Source organism: Oikopleura dioica, chromosome XSR, assembly GCF_907165135.1.
Source record: "Oikopleura dioica chromosome XSR, OKI2018_I68_1.0, whole genome shotgun sequence".
In the NCBI taxonomy this organism is placed as follows: domain Eukaryota; kingdom Metazoa; phylum Chordata; class Appendicularia; order Copelata; family Oikopleuridae; genus Oikopleura; species Oikopleura dioica.
Genome location: NC_137294.1, coordinates 2,191,237 through 2,212,275, shown reverse-complemented (window position 1 = coordinate 2,212,275; position 21,039 = coordinate 2,191,237). Strand labels below are relative to the sequence as shown.

The 21,039-nt window shown below is 41.7% G+C and overlaps 6 protein-coding genes and 2 long non-coding RNA genes across 8 annotated transcripts; 7 read left to right on the top strand and 1 right to left on the bottom strand.

Annotated features, from left to right (window-relative positions):
• Nucleotides 1-246: 246 nt before the first annotated feature.
• LOC145710564 (PAX3- and PAX7-binding protein 1-like) lies at nucleotides 247-3,079 on the top strand. Its single transcript, XM_081788333.1, has 8 exons — nucleotides 247-848; nucleotides 895-1,043; nucleotides 1,088-1,297; nucleotides 1,342-1,617; nucleotides 1,665-2,264; nucleotides 2,348-2,576; nucleotides 2,675-2,842; nucleotides 2,881-3,079. The coding sequence occupies exons 1-8, from the start codon at nucleotides 258-260 to the stop codon at nucleotides 2,935-2,937; spliced, it is 2,280 nt and encodes a 759-aa protein (XP_081644459.1). The 5' UTR covers nucleotides 247-257; the 3' UTR covers nucleotides 2,938-3,079.
• A 13-nt stretch (nucleotides 3,080-3,092) lies between these two features.
• LOC145710575 (V-type proton ATPase subunit H-like) lies at nucleotides 3,093-5,024 on the top strand. The gene is made up of 8 exons (XM_081788346.1): nucleotides 3,093-3,199; nucleotides 3,246-3,568; nucleotides 3,632-3,870; nucleotides 3,918-4,139; nucleotides 4,187-4,296; nucleotides 4,340-4,487; nucleotides 4,534-4,650; nucleotides 4,692-5,024. Exons 1-8 carry the CDS (start codon nucleotides 3,111-3,113, stop codon nucleotides 4,782-4,784), a joined length of 1,341 nt encoding a protein of 446 aa, XP_081644472.1. The 5' UTR covers nucleotides 3,093-3,110; the 3' UTR covers nucleotides 4,785-5,024.
• Nucleotides 5,025-5,055: 31 nt separating this feature from the next.
• On the top strand, nucleotides 5,056-6,987 carry LOC145710568 (uncharacterized). The gene is made up of 6 exons (XM_081788338.1): nucleotides 5,056-5,257; nucleotides 5,314-5,716; nucleotides 5,761-5,972; nucleotides 6,013-6,260; nucleotides 6,304-6,492; nucleotides 6,791-6,987. Exons 1-6 carry the CDS (start codon nucleotides 5,056-5,058, stop codon nucleotides 6,833-6,835), a joined length of 1,299 nt encoding a protein of 432 aa, XP_081644464.1. The 3' UTR covers nucleotides 6,836-6,987.
• Nucleotides 6,988-7,014: 27 nt separating this feature from the next.
• Nucleotides 7,015-10,851, top strand: LOC145710559 (DNA ligase 1-like). Its single transcript, XM_081788326.1, has 12 exons — nucleotides 7,015-7,122; nucleotides 7,413-7,608; nucleotides 7,655-8,526; nucleotides 8,570-8,851; nucleotides 8,894-9,222; nucleotides 9,263-9,540; nucleotides 9,585-9,944; nucleotides 9,987-10,041; nucleotides 10,083-10,284; nucleotides 10,334-10,504; nucleotides 10,548-10,649; nucleotides 10,695-10,851. Exons 1-12 carry the CDS (start codon nucleotides 7,084-7,086, stop codon nucleotides 10,734-10,736), a joined length of 2,928 nt encoding a protein of 975 aa, XP_081644452.1. The 5' UTR covers nucleotides 7,015-7,083; the 3' UTR covers nucleotides 10,737-10,851.
• A 329-nt stretch (nucleotides 10,852-11,180) lies between these two features.
• Nucleotides 11,181-13,596, top strand: LOC145707255 (cytochrome P450 2C3-like). The gene is made up of 8 exons (XM_081784750.1): nucleotides 11,181-11,307; nucleotides 11,353-12,306; nucleotides 12,355-12,483; nucleotides 12,528-12,674; nucleotides 12,755-12,995; nucleotides 13,037-13,110; nucleotides 13,154-13,308; nucleotides 13,353-13,596. The coding sequence occupies exons 2-8, from the start codon at nucleotides 11,608-11,610 to the stop codon at nucleotides 13,507-13,509; spliced, it is 1,602 nt and encodes a 533-aa protein (XP_081640876.1). The 5' UTR covers nucleotides 11,181-11,307; nucleotides 11,353-11,607; the 3' UTR covers nucleotides 13,510-13,596.
• A 2,878-nt stretch (nucleotides 13,597-16,474) lies between these two features.
• On the top strand, nucleotides 16,475-17,780 carry LOC145708752 (uncharacterized). Its single transcript, XM_081786449.1, has 9 exons — nucleotides 16,475-16,503; nucleotides 16,547-16,740; nucleotides 16,786-16,850; nucleotides 16,893-16,975; nucleotides 17,024-17,116; nucleotides 17,155-17,233; nucleotides 17,287-17,382; nucleotides 17,426-17,502; nucleotides 17,543-17,780. Exons 1-9 carry the CDS (start codon nucleotides 16,475-16,477, stop codon nucleotides 17,778-17,780), a joined length of 954 nt encoding a protein of 317 aa, XP_081642575.1.
• A 480-nt stretch (nucleotides 17,781-18,260) lies between these two features.
• LOC145708397 (uncharacterized) lies at nucleotides 18,261-19,282 on the top strand. The gene is made up of 3 exons (XR_014134830.1): nucleotides 18,261-18,399; nucleotides 18,441-18,991; nucleotides 19,033-19,282. It is a non-coding gene; the product is annotated as an uncharacterized LOC145708397 (long non-coding RNA).
• Nucleotides 19,283-19,574: 292 nt separating this feature from the next.
• Nucleotides 19,575-20,163, bottom strand: LOC145709726 (uncharacterized). Its single transcript, XR_014134932.1, has 4 exons — nucleotides 20,092-20,163; nucleotides 19,838-20,048; nucleotides 19,743-19,794; nucleotides 19,575-19,695 (listed from the first exon to the last, which is right to left on the bottom strand). It is a non-coding gene; the product is annotated as an uncharacterized LOC145709726 (long non-coding RNA).
• Between the last annotated feature and the right edge of the window lie 876 nt (nucleotides 20,164-21,039).

Below are 21,039 nucleotides of genomic sequence, written 5' to 3'. Positions count from 1 at the left end.
GTTGCGAAAATGCAAAAAAATGAATCTTTTTTTTGGAAAAATTGTCAAGTCAGCAAAAATGGCAAGATTAAAGTCTCTCATTTGAATATCTTGATTCTTGCGTGAAATTCTCGAAACTTTGCCGATTTGTTCGAAAATCACTGTTGACATTAGTCTTATGTTAGAATTGAATACGCTGGAGGTGAAAATCGCCGTACTGTGGTTCATTGCGTGACTTTTAGAAAGTTTACTAAAAGTAATGGAAGTTGTCATTCAGAATGTTTCGATCTCGAAAGCCGCGAGGTCAAAGAAGCATTCGCAAAATTGAAACTGACGATGGCGACGACATGGAAATCGAAGAGGCGGAAGAATCCGCCATTCCGACTCCTCCAATTCAGCCAAAAGCGAAAAAAGAAAAAAAGGCGAAAAAGGAGAAGAAGAACAAGCCCAAGCCAGCACTGAGTTTCGGAGATGACGATACAGAAGGAGACTCGGCAGAATTCAAGGTCAAAAAGTCGAACAGAAGTCGCAAACTCGCAGAAAAGCTAAGAAGCGAAGTGGAAAAAGAGTCAAAGGAGAATCGCGGCTCTTACTGGGGATCGGGGAATAGCTACTCTGCTGCGGACCTTTCTCGGCTGAAGAATACCCAGAAATCCATTCCAATGGACACGGCGCCGGTGATCATGAATTCAGAAGAACTCGACAGAGCTGATGCCCAGGCGGGCGTCAAAAGCGCCTTCAGGGAAAAGATCTTGGACAGAATGGGCGGAGGAGGTGCCATTCCCGACGCCAATGCCATCCACGAAGCCAGAAAAAGAAGAGAAGAAGCTAGACGAAACAAAGAAGAGTCCTACATTCCCATCTCAAGGGTAAGAGATACTGCCACTTTTGATCTATAGAGAAACATTTTTATAGTCCAAAGCGTCGAAAAAAGGCGGTCGACTGGCGCAGCAAGATTCTGACGGCGAAGAAAATGTAATTAAAATGGAAGGTGTTAGAACAAACGGATTCGCCCAAGACGACATCGACGTTGGCCGAGAGCGTGATGACGAATCCGTCCAAAAGTAAACACTCCCTCTTGCTGCTTTATTTTAACCATTTTTTAAAGATGGGAATCCGAGTTGATACGAGGCTCGAATGTGCCAGGGCATATGTCGAGTACGCCGTTGGAAACAATGACGAGGAATATGAAGAATATCGAGAACGTCCTGACACGAATGGAAAACAAACTTGGCGATGTAAAAGAGCGTCTAGAAGAATGCCAGCAGAATTTGAAGAACATTAAGGCCGAGGAAGAAAGATCTGAAGAACCACTTCCGTAAGAGCGTTGATTTAGGACGAGGACGTGTATTTTTTGTTTAGAGAAGAAGCAAGCGAAATTGAGCTGCAAGAACGATACACTTACTTCAGCGAAATGAAAGCGTGGCTTAAAGACTTTACGAATTTCATCAACTCGAAGCGGGAAGACGTCGAAAAGTGGCACAGACAACTTCGAGATCTTCAAGCGGAAAGAGCGTCTGTTGTTCTGCGGAGAAGACAACTGGACGTGAAGGACTGTGGCCAGCAGTTTCCCTTTCACGGAAAGAAAAACGGCATTCCTATTGAGACCCTGGCGCCCGACGTTCAAAGCAGAATTCGGTACGAGACTAGCTTATTCCTAATCGTCTCATTCAAAATAAATTTAGTGCTCGAGATGGACGAAGACGAAGACGAGCTGAAATGCGTCCAAAGTCTAAGCATCACGAGCCAGGAGACTCGACAGACGATGAGCTCGATCCGGAGAACGCTGCTGTTTTCGAAGAAAAATTTCGAAAGCTGGAAGAAGAGCGGCTACAGATTTACGCAGATGTTGTTGAAGAATACACGGACAGTCATCTTTTACTCAATCGCTTCAACAAGTGGCGTGTGAGCTTTCCTCGCTGGTACAAAGTCTGCTTCGTTGAAGAATGCGCCGGCTCGATCATTATTCCCGTTTTAAAGGTGGAAATGAAAGGTTGGACGCCTCAAACTTGCTCGCTCGAGAAGACAAAAACGCTAGAAAACGTGATACGTTATTCGATCGCCCCTGAAGAACCAGAACTAATGTTGCTCCCATTTGTCCTTGGAAAGTATCCTCTAGAAACTGTCAATTGGTGGGTGAAGGAGATATACGACCCGATCAGTTCAAGACAGACGAAATGTCTAACAGAGTTTCTTTACTCGCCTCTGATGAAGAACCTGCCATGGGCGCACCAAGAAGACGACAAAATGAAGAAACTCGCCGCGAACATTCTTGCCCGTCTCAGTGAAAGAGTTTTTAATGCTAGAATTTACGCTAGATTGCTCAAATTCGCTAAATTAATGGCGCAATGAATAACTCTTGAAATAGAAGATGCCGCGACGAAGATATTTTTATTCCTATTCTGGATTCTGATAGAAAACCCGATTTCACTGTTGGCGAGGGTCTTTATTTCCAGCGTCAGTGGAATCGATCCTTGAAACTTGTTCGAAATATTCTCGAGTTTGACGAATTCTTTGCTTCCCACACGCTGCAAAGCCTTGTTATCGATGGACTTATAAATAAAGACCTCTTAATGAGGCTCAGATCACTGCCAAAGGTCTGCCAGCCGTTTCTACTTCATTTATCGCTAACCATTTTTCCTCGATCGCTTTATCGCAATATCTTAGAAAATCCTTGCTGAGCCGTTCTTTTTAGGATGGAAATACTTTGAATAGGTGCGCGGGGATTGTCGAACTCCTTCCGAGCTCATGGTTCAAGCATCTCACCGATGTGACGCTGAGGCCGCTTCGTCCTCTCGCCACTTTTATCGCGAAATTATCCTCTGAAGAAGGCTTTTTCAAAAAAGGAAAAGAACTTCTGAAGGTACGAAAAAAACGTCTTCGCAAACTAAGTGTTTTTAGCGAATAAAAGCCTCCGAGCAACTTCAACAAGCGAAGTATCAACTGCCAATTGAGTAAAGTCTTGAGCAAGACGCAAGACTTGCTTGCTGCAAAATAGAGCAAACTGTCTCAAACTTTCTTCTTTCTAGTTCAATTTTCTTTACGACTTAAATTCGCCTTGTTCATTTATTAGTTCATTTCTAACTAATTCATTTCTAAATTTTCCAAGCTAATTTTGCGCTTTTAAAGAGATGGTTGACTTGCCTGCTGCGGATTTGCTCCAAGATGAGATCAAAAATACCAGAATTTTGATCGTCAACTGGAAAAGTTATCGTCAAAGGTGATTTTCATCGTACGATCTTGCCGATTTAATGTTTTTCTCACAGCCAAATGATTTCGGAAGAAGACTTCGAATTCATCAACGCTTTCGATGCTGAAAAGAACGCCATCAATAAGCAGCAAATTCTCGATCGCTACGGGAAAAACGCAGCCAAAGCGCTCACGAATTTGATCGGGCAGATTGCACGCGATCAGACTGTGCGATACTTGTTGACCATGGTTGATGATATTCTTACGATGAACAAGGAGAACATCATGATCTTCCACGAGCATGCTGTTACTCTTGGACAGCAAGCTTGGACTCCTTTCGTTACGCTTCTCTCAAGACCGGACAAGTTTATTTGTAATCAAGCCGCTAGGAACGGAGTTTGTCATGACGACGACTATTTTTAAATAGAAGAACTTATCGTCAAACTCATGGTTAGAATATCAGCAAAGCTAGCTACTTTTGGAAAGCTTCGTTTCTCGTCCGCCGAGTCGGACGGCTACCTCGGTTGGATTCGCGGACAGCTGACGCCTCTAAATGCCGAATGGTTGACTGCTACTAGCTCCGCATTGATGATCTTACTCCGCGCTGAATGTTATCGAAAGCTAGTCGTCGAGCATGGCATTGTTGATCAACTGATGGAAGTTCTTGCTACTCGAAACCAAGGCTTTCAGCTTCAATATCAGGTGATAATTGAAAAAGTCCTTCATTATTTATATGAGTATTTTTTCAGGTTGTTTGCTGTTTTTGGCTGATCAGTTTTTCGTGTGCAGATGATCTTTTCAAAAAACAGATCACGATCCCAGTCTGTGATGTCCTTCGCCAAACGGAAAAGCAGAAAGTCTCTAGAATTTGCCTGGCAGTCTTCCGAAATCTAATCGAAAAATGCAACGCTGATAAAGCTCGTGATATCTGCTCGGCATTGATCGGCTGCAAGGTCCAAAAGTCGATACAGGTTAGCCTTTTGTCATTCTTCTTCAAGAATTTATTTCGTCTTACTAGGTTTTGACAGAGAAACAACTCGAAGACGAAGAAATGGAAGAAGATCTGAAAATCGTCGTCGCCAAGCTTTCCGAAGTCGAGCAAAACCTCTCAAGCTTTGAGGAGTTCTGGTAAGGTTTTCTTTCTCTATTTATGTTTAACAGGTCTTTTCAGCTCTGAAGTCAACTCGGGTCGCCTATCTTGGAGTCCAGTACACACAAACAACAAATTCTGGAGGGAGAATGCCCAAAGACTCGTTGAAAAAGACTACAAGATCCTGCGGAGACTGACACACATTCTCGAAACCGATCAAAACACCGAGGTTGACACCGTCTAAGGAATTTACTTACTAATTTCTATTATTTCAGTGCCTGAGTGTAGGATGCCATGATCTAGGGGAGTTTGTGACGCATTATCCAAGAGGAAGACAAGTTATCGATGAAATCTCGGCTAAGCAAACTGTCATGCAGCTAATGGCGCATCAGGTATACTAACTTATCTGCTTTGATTAAGCCTTTGCTTGAAGGACCAAACAGTTCGATACAACGCCCTAATCGCCGTCCAAAAGATGATGGTGAACAATTGGGAAATCCTGGGGCGCCAGATCGGGGTTAACTGAAGCCACTCTTGTAAATGAAAACTTGTTACTACAAACTATTTGTTCCATTATCTAAATGCAAAATCTGCTACTATAAACAATCTCGTCCATTTCTTCACTTTGAGTACCTAAAAAGGCTATAATCGAACATGTTCCTTATCTATATAGTTTCAACCTATATAACCGTTCATCGTAAGTGACGATTCTTCATTGACTTTCATTAAACTTTATTGTGCAATCTTTCAAATAAAAGAAAATAAACGAAAACAATACTGAAAAAATCACTAGAGCAATGACTGTTGTTCCTATTCTATTCACGGCATCGTACGACTCCAAAGTTCGTCTCTGGTACGACCTGGAGCAGCACCAGATATCCATGACTTGCAAGGATCTACCAGGCCACGCGCCGAGCATGGACATTTTTGTCGGTCACGATGGAGCGGGAATTCCTTGGTCATTCATCGTTACGGCAGGTGCACGAGGAATGATTTCGGGTAAGAGAGCAAGCGCGTCTACACGCAACCACAATATTTAGCGACCTTCTTTTAAGCGTACACCCTTGGCACCCAGTCCTTGCACATCGATCTGTCCCTCCAACGCTCTTCGAACAAATCGAATCAGAATGTCACCTGTGTTCGCTTCTCGAACGAAGCTGACAACCACAAACATCTCTTCGCAACGAGCTACGATGCTAAGGTCTTCCTCGTAATGACCAGCTTGATAAAGCAAAAGTTCTCAGCCGATCAGCAACAAGAGTTCATGCACAACACTGGCCGCGAGATCGCTGCTGTTGAGACTTGCGAACTCACGCCACGGCACACCCGAAGCGACAAGAATATGGGCTCGCTCGATTACGCTGCCACCAGCTGCTCAGTCTACAGGAACGGAATTGAATGCTTTGTGTCCGATACACACGGTCAAATTTGGTTTTGGTCTCCCAAAGCTGACAAAGAGTTAGTTCTAATTCAAGGGCCAATTGTTATTGTCGATTTTCTAGATCCTGGTTGACACTGCTTTATCGAAATGAAAGAACGAGGCCGATACAAAGCATCGCCTGCGACCCGTGTGGAGAGTTTCTTGTGGCGACTGACTGGGACGGCCTGATTTACTTCTTCAGCATTAAAATCGTCAATGAAAGTACTGATAATGATGTAGTCACGTCTACTGTGGAATTAATCGAGCTTACTGAGCCTGGATGGCCGTACAAAGGTATTGATTCTTATGCCAGCTGAAATTAGCTGTATTCTAGCGCCGACAACTGTTGAGAAGGTCTATGGATTGCGAGTGTGCTGGTGTCACGATGCGCAGAGATTCGCCGTTTCCCAAAGTTCAGGAATAATCTCACTCTTTGAAATGGAATCAGCACATGTTCCAAGGCTCCTTGACAATTTGGTCGCAGGAGACGAAACGAAATGGGTTTGGGATCTGAGTTTTGATTCCACTGGCAATTTTCTCGTCTCTGGGAACTCTGGTGGAATTGTTAAATTATGGAAGCAGGTGAAATTCAATCAAATTGAATGGGAATTTATATTAAAATAAGAACGATAGTCCTACGGCTGAAGGCCCAAGGTGGAAGTGTTTAAAACATCGCGAAATCAAACTGCAGGACTTCATGGACGGAAGAAATACAGGCGTCGCTCATCCGAGCCCCACAATTAGTAGTCTAATTTATCGCGAACTACCAATTTGTATTTATGAAGAAATGAAACAAAATGACAAAGTGCGCCAGGTACGAACAATCCCCTTTCAGAACCTCTCAATGATGAGGCTTTCATCCTTATAAAACTAACAATTTTACTAGCACACGCGGCACTTAAGACCCTAATGATATATATTAGATAATATAAGAGTTTTTTTCTAGGTTCTCTTATATTATTCAATATATATTATTGAATCGTTCTTTTTCTTTATTTCGAGGTATTTTCCCATTTTTCTTCTGCAGAGATCCAAATCCGTCAAAAGACCCTTCATCAACCGGATTTTGAACTCTGCCTTGCTAATGACTATTCTAAAATGATAAATTTCAGCAAAAACACAACGAAAAGTTCGGCGGCTTCAATCAGCCTAGATAGAATAAATTATTTCTTTCAATTATATTCTCTGCCCAAAAGAACAAAAAATCCAAAAATATTCAACCTCACTGCTTCCTTCGTTCAAAACTGTGCTGCAAACAGCGAGTCTGCAACTTTTTGTATTTATGCTTCAATATTTCAACTTTCTATAATGGCTTTTAACTGTATGAATTTAAGTTGGCGTCACGCTTTCCAGAAGCTTTTGCCGTTTGCGCTTTCTGACGTCTTCGGCGACTTGTGCTAGCAGAATGTCGAAACAACAGACTTCTATTAGCTCCTTCTTCAAGGAAAGGGTTTAATTGTCAGTTTTTTATTGAAATAAGCAATACAGAATAATGTGCCTCGAAGATCCTTACATCTTCTTAGTAATAACGTGTTTCAAACTTCTAATTAACTGGGTGCTGGTTCCATTACCTTAAAACGTTAAGTGTTTCATTATATAATCGACCCCTTACTTTATTTTCCCGTTTATGTATCGTTTCTTGCGCTAAAGAGGGCGCCACAAACACGCGTCTCAGCAGGGAACGAAAACTAAAATTCCTTATCGTGAAAAAATCTGACCGAACCACTTTGAAAGCCGAAAAATAGTGCCAAGACATCAGAAGCAGCTCAAACTAAGAAACCGCTTGGTTTGAGTAACAAAGAGAACGAAAAAGACCTCGTCAAAAAGACGAAGAAGATCCTCATTGATTCAGAAGATGACGATGATATTAGAAGAAAAAGAAGCCGCAACAAGGGCCTAGAAAGCACGGAAGAGGAAGACAATGCGCCAGGTAGATAATGAGTGAACGTAGTTGTCGATTTAATAAACTGTTTCAGTTGTGGAGAAGGAAGAGCAGAAGCCCCCGAAGAAAAAACTCAAGAAAGATAAAGAAACGGAGAAAAAGAAGAAGAAAAAATCTAAAATCCGAAATGAAATGAAGGGGTTTGTGGTCAGTGACAGCGAAAGTGAGGATGAACTGCATCGGCCAAACTTCAATCGTCGTGCTATTGATGACTCGGATTCCGAAGACGAGGACGATGGAGAGTACGAAGGATCAGTTCATTCTTCATCTGATAATCTGGAGTACGATTCTAACGACGACGACGATCTCGGTGATGAGGCTGCTTGGCTTCAGAAAGATTTGTTCAACGACGAGAAAAGAATTCATGTGAAAAAGAGCAAAAAAGAATTGCGCGACGAAAAATCTTCGAAAAACTCACGGAAAGTTACCGGACCGAATTCTGGCTCTTCAGATGAAGGATCCAATCTTCCTCAGCGAGAATACGGAGACACTGAGCCGTTTTCCGCCAGTCCAGTAGAGGACAATAATGATAAGCCTGGGCCTAGTTCCTTGGGAAAAGACAAGTCCAGTGAGACCATGGGCATTCCAAAGATGGCATCGGACTTCTTCTCAAAGAAGCAGAATTCCACAAAAAAGGAAGTGAAAAAGGAGCCCAAAGCTTCTCCCAAAAAGGCGAAAAAAGAGGCAAAAGTCTCCCCGAAGAAGGAATCAAAGGTAAAGAAAGAACCAAAATCACCGTCTAAAGCTCGCGACACTTCGCCCTCCTCCTCCTCTCCAAAAAAATCACCAGCCAAAGTGCCAGAAGTGAAGGAAGGCGACTACAATCCCACCTTGTCAAATTACCATGCTATCAAAAATGCCTGCTGGAAGGAAGGCCAACCTGTCCCTTACGCAGCTTTATGCCAGGTAAATGACAATTCTCTTCGTAGCAAAATAATAAATTTCGAAGACTTTAAAATGCTGCGAAGAGACCTCTGGGCGACTGAACAAGACCGAGTACTTGGCAAATTTCTATCGCTCTGTAATCGCACTTAACACAGCCGAAGATGTCGTCACTGCCCTCCATCTATCACTTAATCTGCTTGCTGCTACTTACGAAGGCGTCGAGCTAGGAATCGGTGATATGGTCCTCATCAAGGCGATTTCCCAAGCAACAGGCCGCCCGAATCAGAAAATCAAGGCGGATATGCAATCCCTTGGTGATCTTGGTGAAGTTGCTGAGAATTCAAAGGTTCAATCATAATATGATTAAAGAAAAAATAACAAAGTTTAGGGGTCTCAGAAACTGATGTTCAAGCCACCCCCTCTCAAGATGCAAAAAGTCTACGGTCAGTTGCAAAAGATCGCGAAAGTTTCTGGGCAGAGTTCTATGAACACAAAAGTCGACCTTATCAAGGGCTTGCTCGTTGCTTGCGTTGGTTCAGAGGCGAGATTCTTGATCCGCTCTTGCGCAGGAAAACTTCGTATCGGTGTCTCTGAAGCTACAGTCTTATCTGCTTTGGCCAGGGCAATCGTCTTCCACGAGCTTGGAGAGACGAAAAACTCCAAGTTCTCCAAGGAACGCTACGATCGAGTTGATGCGATCGTAAAAGAAGCCTACTGGTAAGATATTTACGTTTTCAAGTAAATAAGTTATCCTTAGCGAGCTTCCAAATTACAAAATCATTGTCGACGCTTTGCTCGAGCACGGGTCGGATAACCTCGCCGACCACGTTTCTCTTCAACCTGGAGTGCCACTAAAACCAATGTTGGCTCATCCGACGAAAGCAATCACCGAAATTCTGACTCGCTTTGGCGCTGGAGCCGAGTTCACTGCCGAATACAAATATGACGGAGAACGAGCGCAAATCCACTTGTTGGAAGATGGCTCTTTCCGAGTCTACTCCAGAAACCAAGAAGACAACACGTCCAAATATCCAGGTAATGAGACTCTCTATATGATTGAGATTCACTGTGTTTTTTAGACGTCATGACGAGAATGCCCAACTGCTTGCAAGATGTAACATCGGCTGTTATCGACTCGGAGAGCGTCGCGTGGGACCCCGAGACCAAACAGATTCTCCCCTTTCAAGTGCTCACTACTCGTAAGCGAAAGGATGTTGATGCGAAAGACATCAAGGTGCAAGTGTGTATTCACGCCTTCGATTTACTCTACCTCAACGGCGAGTCTCTGGTGAAGAAGTCGCTCCGTGAACGAAGGGAACTGCTCCACAAGCATTTCAAGAGCATTGAAGGGGAGTTCGTCTTTGCCACCGCAAAGGACATGTGCGAGATCGACGAGCTACAGGTCTTTTTGGATCAAGCCGTGAAAGACTCCACTGAAGGTAAAATATTATCAATGATTTATTCTTATGGACATGTCCTAGGTCTGATGGTCAAAGCCCTTGAAGACTCGTACGAGATTTCAAAACGCTCACACAGGTAAAAATGTCAATAGAATCAGATTATGAGTTTTAAAATAGCTGGCTCAAATTGAAGAAGGACTATCTTGGCAGTGGCGTTGCCGACTCAGTTGATGTGCTTGTGATGGGCGCCTATTACGGAAAAGGAAAGCGCAGCGGCAATTATGGCGGTTTTCTCCTTGGAGTTTACGATGCAGACAACGAGGAGTACCAGACTGTGTGCAAGCTTGGCACGGGATTGACCGACGAGAATCTCAAGCTGGTGCGCTTTGCACTTCTTTCTACATATCATTAAACCTATCCATTTTTAGTTTACCGAGCGGCTAGAGAAGATAAAGAGCGAGAAGAAATCTTACTATCGCCTCGGTGGTGTCACTGCAGACGTCTACTTCGAGCCAGAAATGGTTTGGGAGATCAAGTGCGCAGATCTCTCAATTTCTCCAGTGCACACTGCTGCTACTGGTCTTGCTGATCCTTCAAAGGTAACGTTCGAAGTCATATTTTCATCCTCAAGCTAAAATTTAGGGAATCTCCCTGCGTTTCCCTCGGTTCATTCGAGAAAGAGACGATAAGTCTCCTGAAATGGCCACTTCAGCAGACCAAATTTTCGAAATGTATAATTCACAGGTAATTTATTTATACAGAGGCGATAGAACTAAATCTTAAATCTAGGATGTCATTCAAAACTCCGCCGCAAGAGGAGGCCCGAAATGATGATCAACTTAGGCGAAACTTCAAGAATCGAATTATACCCTCATCATTTATGAGATATTGTTCTATTTTCAATTTCTTTCCTTTATCACACTGCCAATAAAAGAGTTTTATTCTACACAGTATTCTCTGGACGAGTATTGTTTTGCTCCCCAGAAATATTCAGGCATCGTGTAGCCTACATTCGGGAACATCTTACAGGGTAAATATGGTAAACTCCAGTGATTAAAGCACCGTGCATGTTACATGCAAGATAAATTGCTTTCACACCCTTGAAGAATATAAACTGAAATTTGTAGAAGCACATTTTGTAGAGGAATCGCCAGCGAGATGGTTTGACTTGAGGATGAAAATAACTGTAGATTGGGTAATTTTACGAGCGTTTTTTAACTACTTAAACATGCTTTGGGGCGAGTGAAATTTTTTTTTATCCAAGAGCTTGATTCAAGATCGATTAGATTTTATCATCAGATTTTAATAGTTATCCGATTATTTTCAATACTCAAGAGAGCAATTCACATTATAGACTCAATCAAGCCCTCCTCCTGATTTAGTCGATTTATTTACCTGAGAAGTAAGTACTAGCACAATTACGTTTTTAACTAGTTACAACTACTAGTTGTCAACTAGCCCTGACACTGTCGAGGTTATTCAATTTGTGCTTGTCGAGGTCATTCTCTATTTGGCGAAGGACAAGGTCGCCAGGATGCCCAATAAGCTTACTTGATCTAAGTTGACCGTTCAAAAGACCTTGCAACTCAATGTCTCGACAAATTGGACTTCTGCTGTCGTGAACTTTCGTCCTTGAAAAAGTGACGCGAAATTTTTCCCGGCTCAAGGTTAGCAAACAGAAAGCAGGACAAAAACGAACAGAATGTTCTTTTTCCCAAATAAGAGAGCTCCGATGATCGTGGAACTAGCTGCGTGTACAGCAGCCCTTGCGGTTTTAAAATTCTACCTTACTGGTAGAAAAAATGCTCACATGCCCTACTGGGACCCACCACAAGGCGAGGGTCCGTATCATGCTATATTATCTATGAGGGAAAATATCAAGAATAACGTCAAAATGCACGCCTATCCAATGCTCAACTGGCTCGGCCTCGTCAAAATCGACATTCACTGGATCAATGACCCGAAAACTGCGCGAGAAGTTTTTCTCAAAAACGATTCCGCATACGGCCACTTGGACATGAAGGGCTGGTTCGACTTGAACTCCGAGTACCGATATCGCACGAAGAAACATATCAAATGGGAGACCTGTAATGCAGATGAAACTGGAATGCTTCGAGATTTTAAACGCTCTGATCCTGAAGGGTCGAAAATCGGAAAGCTCTGCAGAAAGAGAGTGATGGAAGTTCTCGCCAAAAAGTCGCTTGAGCCAGTTTGGATGGAAGCCATTGAGCGCGAAATCCCAGGAATGGTTCGTCGAATTAAGGAAGAGGGAAAAAATGGCGCCGTTCCTTTTTATCCATTTGATAACGTTACGATGCCAGCTGCCATGTCCGTCCTCCTTGGTGTCTCGTTCAACATCGATTGCTCCACCCAAGAGTCTTGGATCAGAACGATGATTAACGTAAGCACTTGATTTAATGATTGAAAATCGGTAAAAATACTCTTCTAGTATTCATGCAAAGCTCTTCATACTCTAACACGGCTGGATGGCCACAAACTCTTCCTTGTTCTCCTCCCTAGATGGGTCAGAAATCTTATCCCCATCTCTTTATGGCCCAAATGGACAGGCGAGCTTCAGGTGAAACTATCTAGAATTCTCGTTTTCTAACTAAAGTACAACAGGGATTTACAACCGAAATCATCGAGCTGATCGAGACGCACAATAAAAACTGGCAAGTTGGCGACGATAGCTCTTCACTTATTGCTCCACTGGAGACGGACAGGCAAAAAGGCCTGTGTACATATTGGGACATTGTTCACACGCTTCAGGTTATTTATTAAACCAATCTTTTTTGATGATTTGCAATTTAAAAAATGGTTTAACAGGCGATCGTAAATATGCTATTTAGGCGATGATTCTTGCAGGAGCTGATACTACCGCTACGTCGACTGCTAGCTGCATGCGGCAACTGGCCATGAATCCGCCCGTGCAACAAAAGCTTTACGACTTGCTCGCTGCTCAAGACTTCCGTGCAGATTCCTTCACTGACTGTCATTACTTGATGGCGGTCATGTACGAGAGCTACAGAATGTGCCCGATGGTCTGGCGTAGCTTGTTCCATGTTGTTACTGAGGATATGACTATTGAAGGTTTTTACTCTATTTTTCATCTTTTCTAACTTTTCTTTCAGATTACAAATTCTCAAAAGATGATTTTCTGGCTTACAGTCACACGGGTGTCTGCTTCTCTGAGCGTTACTTTCCGGTATGACATGATTGTTCGTTTATTTTTGTACCTAAAATCGTAGGATCCTTACAAATTCAAGCCAGAAAGATTTCTCGACGAAAATGGCGAGTTCAAAAAGAACGAAAACTTGATGCCCTTTTTCATTGGCAAACGATCTTGCCCCGGTCAAATCTTAGCCAACTTGGAGGTGTTCCATTTTATGAAAAATCTTATCAAGTAATGTCAACTCTTTTGTGGTAGAAATAACTGATTGTTTTCAGAGAGTTCCGATTCGAAGTAAGTCCTGATGCTCCGATCGACACAACATTCACGGAAAAAGGCTGGCATACATTGTGGAGCCACGGAGCCCACAAAGAATGGAATCATCACTTCTTGATGCCGGCAGAGAATCGAATTCTTTGTATACCAAGGCATTAAATCTACCAGTACTTCTTTCGGATCTACACACGATTAGACCTTTAATTCACCTGTGCTCGTTTAAATGATTTTAATACAGTTTTTATCAAATAATTTGTTCATCTTCAAAGGCAGCAACCACAGTGGCCAAATGCTACTTCGTTTGATTTTTTCTGTACTGCATCAAATGTGTCATAATATCCTTAGAAATAAAGAAAGAGATTTTAGGTGGGCATTTTACCTGAAGCTCTCTGAATTCTAACTTCACTCCTATCAACTAAAAATCTACCGGGTTGCGAGGTCTGGCAAAAGCTTTCAAAGTTTCGGAGGATAAATTTTTCTCTCAGTAATTGAAAGCTCTTTACTGAACAGGGTTCAAAATTGGGACTTCTTTTGGTCGCTCTTCCATTTTTTGAAAGACTATTTCCGGCGCATGATCAAGCAAAACATCGAAATAGTGCTAAGACAGGAATCCTTAATCAGGACCATCAAAATAGTAGGAATTCGATCCTATGAGCTGTCTAAGCCTTTGAGGCTAAGGACAGTTTACTGCTTTTCCCAATCAGTCAAAGTCAAATTATTGTCCTCTGATGAAATCTTTTGGACTTTGACTCAAACTTCTGCATCAGAATTTTTGACGTGAGTTCGAAAGCATTGAGAACTGACCTTCTGTGTCAAGGACACCGTATCTCCATCTGTTGTCTACGAACGCAGATATTGTTTTCCTCCAATAAATATTTACCGCCACAGAAGTCGCTGACTCGACGTTCAAAGGAAACCTCGTAAAACATCATTAAAGTGAAATTTTATTTTAAAATTTCCGCGGCAATAAAGTTAACCTCTTAGGAATTCACTAATTACAAGTGGCATTGTTTCGTTTTCGTAAAGAGCGTTTGATGTTTCGGCTTTGACAAGAAATTTATTAATCGCTCAATTATTTTTAACGATACTGGTAAAGCGAAAAGGGACCAAAGGTGTGCAAAGGTCACTTTCAATTTAAGCTTTTATAAGCTAAACGAAGCAGCGGTCGTCAAATTAATGGCCTCTAGTGGTGGCAATGTAGGCTTCCCATTATCTGATATTTATGAAAGTTTGGCAATTATTTTTACGGTTAAGGCTGCTGAGACGAGATAGTTCAGCCAGGAAGTTGTCAAATCAAACGCCAGCAATACGTCTGAGCATATAACAGAGAGTAAATAATAAAGAAGTATGAAAATAGCAAGCTTTATATTCCCACTGGCCGTGTCCAAACGATCCAGAGAGCGAAGGAGCTTTACTAGTCTTGGTTAGAGAAAATATCGTCACTTGAAAGAGAGACACTTTCTAACCAGAGAAAAAGATCTCAGATGGAAGCTGAACTTCGAGACATAAAAGAAACAAATTTGATCATGCGAAGCACTTTGGCGAAGATCAGAACAGAGTGCAATATTCTTGAGAGCGAAATTCACACGCTGAAGAATCAACTCTCCGATCTGTCGACGGAGCGATATCGAGTTCCACAGATGCAGGTAATTAGTACACTTTATAACTATCACAGGCTGTATCACATCTTTCAGGCGGATGATCCGAGCAACGAGGATCAAGGAAGAAGCGTACAACTTTTAAAGGAGGGTTCCATTGCCATTGAAACGTTAATTTTAAAAGACATAAGCATCTGGCAATCCCTTGAAGACTACTTTTGATTTTTTACAAAACAACATAAAGAGATTGGACGAAGAAGTTCAGGTATTCGCACTTTTTATCAGACTTAAAAACTGAAAATTTGAAGAGTATGAAAGACCAGCAAGCGAATATAGACTTTTCAAAGGATCGAGATGCGCAGCGACTGACAGAAGCATTGGACATAATTATAGACGGGATGCAGGAAACGGTCACTATTTTTGATCTTTTGAACGTTTCGAAATCTTATTCCGACCATTAAAAGATTGACGATGCGGATAGCGAGCTTGAGAGCCTTATATTTTCGTAAATCTTTTCATAAAAAACGGTTAATAAATCTCTTTTTACACCTTCTCTTTGAATCGAATCAAGCAGGACATAGTCATTGGAAATCGGACAGGGAAAGCATTGAAGGGGACGTCTTAAGAAGTCTTTATCTGTTTACTTAGAGGGATAAATTCTGTTAAAATGTTCCTTGCTCAAAGAGCGGCTCGTTCTCTTTGTCCGTTTGCTACTTGAGCAGCGCTGAGTGGCAAATTTGGTGCGTTGCCTTTTTGAGATACATTATAGAGTTACTGAGTAGTAAACTTGTTGTGAAGAAAAACTTGCTAGATAAGATCAACCAGTTCTTTTTTTCTGGAGTTTTTTTCAGCAAGAGTTTTGCGGAAGAATGGACGAAGAAGCGTCGCATCACGAGATTAACTCGAATAGAAGCCAAGAAAATCAACATCACGAAAGCCAGCTTTCAAAGAGCTCATTCGAAACGCTCAATCTCTCCCAGTTAGTTCGAGACAGGAATAATGAGTTGAAAATATTCGCCAAAAACATCATGCCAAATGGCAACATTTTTTTTACTCTGGAAAGTACTGAGCATTACATCCCGCCTGGTCTTTCGCATCCGCCAAGAGATGATACTTTCGACGATCTGAAGCGAAATGAGTCCAAGGTAACAACTGAAAACAGAATTTGAAAGCAAGCTTGAGAATGGTTGCATCGAAAGTCATTTATCTTAAAAAGTAGCTTGAAAGTGTTTAAGTTGGCGGAGCGGACAGAGGAAGGACGCACTTCAGAACACGAGTAAGGTTCGAAGCTGCCTGAGTTGACCAAAAAGATTATCCTCACTTTCAAAGTATTTCTTTTCTTTTTTTTTCATTATGGGGCTGAGATTCAAATGGGGCAATTCGAACCTTTCGAAGATTGACGAGAGCAAAGGAACATACAGGAAAGGCTTCTTTTGAAAATTTTGCCAATGCTATAAGTACCAAGTGTTGGAAAGCCATTTTGGAGATATGAGACGAACTCTGGAAAGACTCACGAAGTAAATTGGATGGAGAGAAATGAGAGGCATTTGACAAGGTAGTACAACTGAGTTGAAGATCGCTTTTATGGGATTAATTAGAACTTGGAACTGCAAAAACCCGAAGAATGTGCCGAAACCGGCGCCACCACATGCCAGTTTCTATCAAAAGGTTTATCCCGAAGGAGATACTCCTGGAGAAGAGAGACTGTACAACTCCTGGGAGTCTACTCCCCACTTGCCAGGTGACCTAGTGGAGACTTATCATCATGAGCATCCGTCTTCCGGAGGTCAAGGTTGAGTATCGAAGATATTTAAAGGCGTCGTAAAATATTTCATAGAAAGAGAGTATTTTTCAAAGCGGCCAAGAAAGGTTGAGCTGAACAAAGAATTGCAATTTTTCAAGGTACACATAAATATTGTCTCTTTTGATAATTTTTCATTGAAGACCGCTTTCCACCAACAACAACTCCGCGACCATGCCAGGCTGCAAGAGAAGGTGTCCGAATTGAAACAGCAAATGGAGGATAGGTTTGCGCCTTCTTGAAATCAAGGAGGAGAAATCAACAAAGCATTTAGACTGCAAGAGAGCATTAAACTGCACAGTTCGCGCCAGAAAGAGGAGATGTCAGAAACGATTCAGAAACTGCAGCATCAGATTTCAGTTTTAAAGTAATATCTCATCCTTCTTCGGCTTAAATATTTGATAGTAAAATCTTGGAAGAAAGACAAGCAACGCGACTCAAGATGGACCTGACATCTGATGACGCACCTGGTGCTCCTAAAAAGGTTTAAAATATAATTGCTTGAAAATAAAAAAAAACTGGAAACGATCAACATAGAGACGACAGCGGCCACTCTCGATTGATTCAAACGACATTTCAACGATTCACAATGGCGATGGCCCTGTTCCATCGCTTTTAGCAGCTCGATTGAAGGTTTGAAATCTTGGAAACAGCCTGTTTTAAAAACCTGTCTTAGAATTCTGAAAAGTCAGTGCTAAGAGGACTTGGATCTACTTGGTGTGTTGCACCAAGATTCATTTGGAAACACGTTGGGTAAATAGAATACTTTGCGATAGGCCTAATTACTTTTAAGCGTGCCTGGTGAGCCCGAAATTCTAGTGCGGCGAAAGTGTATCACGCTGATTCTCAGTTGTGTTCTAGTTTTGGGTTCAAATGCGATTTATAAGCCAAAAAATTCTATACCCAATGAATCCGGCACAGTTTTACTAGTTGGCTTGACGATAACTGCACTAGTAATTGGCCTTTCAAACAACATTTTTGACGATTCGGTCGAGCCGATAAGCTTTCAAATCCAAGAACCTCCAAATTGAATACTTCAAGAATTTCCTCTGCTCTGTACAATCTCTTTATTTTTTAATAAAATGTATTTATTTCTTAAACATTTTTGTTTCTTTTTTATTAAGATAAACTCAAAGTTCCTTTTTTCGAAAGTTCCACATGTTCTTCAGGATTATACTGATCGTTGACTTATACACAACGATGACTGGTAAAACGTGAGCTGAATTCGCTACATTTTTTTCATTCTGTAAGGTCTTGTTGAAGAATGCCCTTTTCTGAATAAACAACTCATATCTACAAGTTCTATCGTAAAAAGAATTCTACTGTAGTGCGATTACTGTCACTTGAACAACGTGTGACGCATTTGATCCTCTAAAACCCTTCTTTTTGTTAGTTTTATGCAAAAATGATGAAGGCAAAATTTAGACGGAAAGACTTACGTAACTTATTTTTGTGTTGTTGTATTCACCGGTTGGCCGTGAGACATTCGTTTCGAAAGAAATTAATAAATAGCCACTCTCACCCATAAATCCAACAAATATCGAGACTTTTCAAATCGAACGTTTTTTAAATCAACAAGATGAGAAACTTTATTTCAAAGGACTTTCTTCGCCCAGCTTATGCTCATCGCTACTGTAGCGATTGTAACCGGTAATAAATTTTGATTTTATTTTATTTGAAAAATAATGAAGTTGCCCGCGATCCTTGATGAAAGTGGCCGATCACAGGGTCACCGATGAATGGGGTTCAATACGAAATGTCCCCGTTGCGTATCTCTGCGACCGGTGCTACAAGAAAACCTACAAGAACTGTCCTTTCAAGGCATTTGAAGGAGAAGAAGACGTCTTTTGCTGCCCGGCGAAGAAATGCGGCCAAAAGGATTCAATCATCTGCATGCTTTTTTTCAATTTCCTCCATTATTAAATTTTGCTACGTTTTTATGCATGTGATTGAAGCCTTTTCTTGCGCTTCATTGGACTTCGATCTTTTCTGGACGAACAGCTGCTGCGAAGATGCCGTCAAAAAGCCGGCTCTAGGATCGAAGTTAAATACAGTTCCACAATCAAATGATTTCAACACGAAAATCAAGTAAAAACTTTGTTAAAAGATGAGTTTGCTAAGCTCAAGACCGGCGCTAAGAGAGAATATGAAGAGGCAATCGCAGTCGCGAGAAAGAAGAAAGTCAAGTACGAAGGAGTTATCAAGGCAGAGAAGAAGCTTTTGGGCATCGGACATCAAGAACGTGAGTAGATGATGTGCTAGAGCCTTATTTACTTCGTTCAGTGGACGATGAAACGATCGACGCCCGGATGAAGTGCAAGATATGCTTGGAGCGATTCAACGATGGGGATCGCGCAATGAGCGTTCTCCGTTGCCGACATGTCTTCTGCGCTAGCTGTTTGGAACAAGTCGATCCGAAGCACTGTCCAGTTTGCCGAGAAGTATTCACCAACGACCAGATCCAAAAAATCATTTGGAGTTGAACTCTTTTCTACTGCAGAAAAAAAATCAAGAAATTAAATAAATATTTTTAAACTAAAAAAACGCGAATTTATTCTGATTTGCCTAAGTGAACGAGTTTTGAAAAATAATTATGTTAAAAGAAGAGGGCAGCCTGGCATATTTGCATTAAAAACAGGGATAATTGCAATTGAGAGTTTCGCATTGACATAAAATTGCAGCTGTCTCCACGACTCTCCACGCGTCAGCGCTTATTGAAATTTAGAAGCGAAAAGTCGAGAGTCAAACATTATTCAAACACGCGCTCCTTTGCAGGTGGATGAAGGGAGGAGTAAACGAGAGTGTGTTGCTTTCATTTATTTCTTCAGCAGGTGAGGTGGCGTTTTTCAGAAAATGTAAAATTAAAAAATTCATTTCAGATGTGATGCAGGTTCGTCTCCTTCGGCGTAAGGGCCTCTGCATAAGTAGAAATCGGCCGAGTGGCGACTGGATAGAAAGTTTCATTCGCGATTATAACTTATGCAAAATTATACCTTCGGACTTCTCAAAATACGAATCTGGGTCTTCGAAGTCGTAGAGAACGCTCTAAATCTAGAATTAGTCGGAAATCAAGTCGGAATCGAGTCACCTTGGAACGGGAAGGTAGCGAGTACCGCTCATTGTACTTTTAATGGAATCAATATTAAGCCAATCGAAAGATGATTATTTATTTGAAAATATCTGTTCCATGTCCCGCCCAAGTCGAACAGACGCATTTGCCAGTTATTGTTAGTATCACAGTGAAGCCCATTATCGTCCCGAAAAGATAAACAGCTTCCGTCAGAAGCAAATTCTTCTCTCTTGGTTTAGGATGTAATCGAGGAGAATGGCACTTGAGATTACCTTGTTTCTAGCGCCCTATCAACCTTGAAGGCGAAGTAGTTTCCCGGCGAAATGTAGTCTGTGTTGATTCTTAACGATCTTTGTCGAATCAGAAGTTCAAAGAATTGCTTGCCTTGTCAATAACGACCTCGGGATTTTCTCAACTGAGAGGTAAGATGGCTCAAGTCTCGAGGACCCTCCACTGTGGAGCACGTCGAAATGTCGATTTAAAAAGTACTTTGCTTCGAGAAAAACTGATGAATCTAACGCTCAAAACGATTCCCCTAAGCTCATCAATTCCGTTCCTGGACGCTCCAAAACTTCCATCTTATAAAACTGTGTGACATTTTGGGATCGAACGAACACGTACGATGCATAGTTAGCATCAGCTTTATTGTCCATCAGCAATATTTCCCCGTCTTGAGTTGATACCGTGTAGTTGACGCACTAAAGTCGACCTTTCGGGAAAAAATATTAAGCTTTTTTTACCTTTGTTAGACTTTTCACTAGGCTCATTATTCAGATGATTAAAATAACTCAATTAATATATTCTTGAATTGAAGAATTTTCCGGATTATGACCCTAACTGGTCATCGTTCTCCTGATATTTTTGATTGTAGCATCGTGCGAGTCTAAAATTGCCACACTGACAATCCGGAAGTCACCGTCAAACGCATTATCTGCTGTCAATGAGCCTTCAAAAGTTCAAAACAGCAACGATTATATCTCCAATTGTTTGTTGGACAAGAGCGAAACCAAAACCTTTGCTGCATATGTACGTATAAGATCGAGAATCCGGGCGAAGCCGAAATGAGGAAAAAGATGGCTCTTGGAGAAAACCTCATAATTTGGAAATAATGAGCAGGCTTGTTGATCTGACGCTGGCCGGAACGGTTGTCCTCTAAGCAGGACTTCACGATTCTATGTGATTTTACACGTGCCTAGTCAGCAAAGGTCAGAAAAATTTGG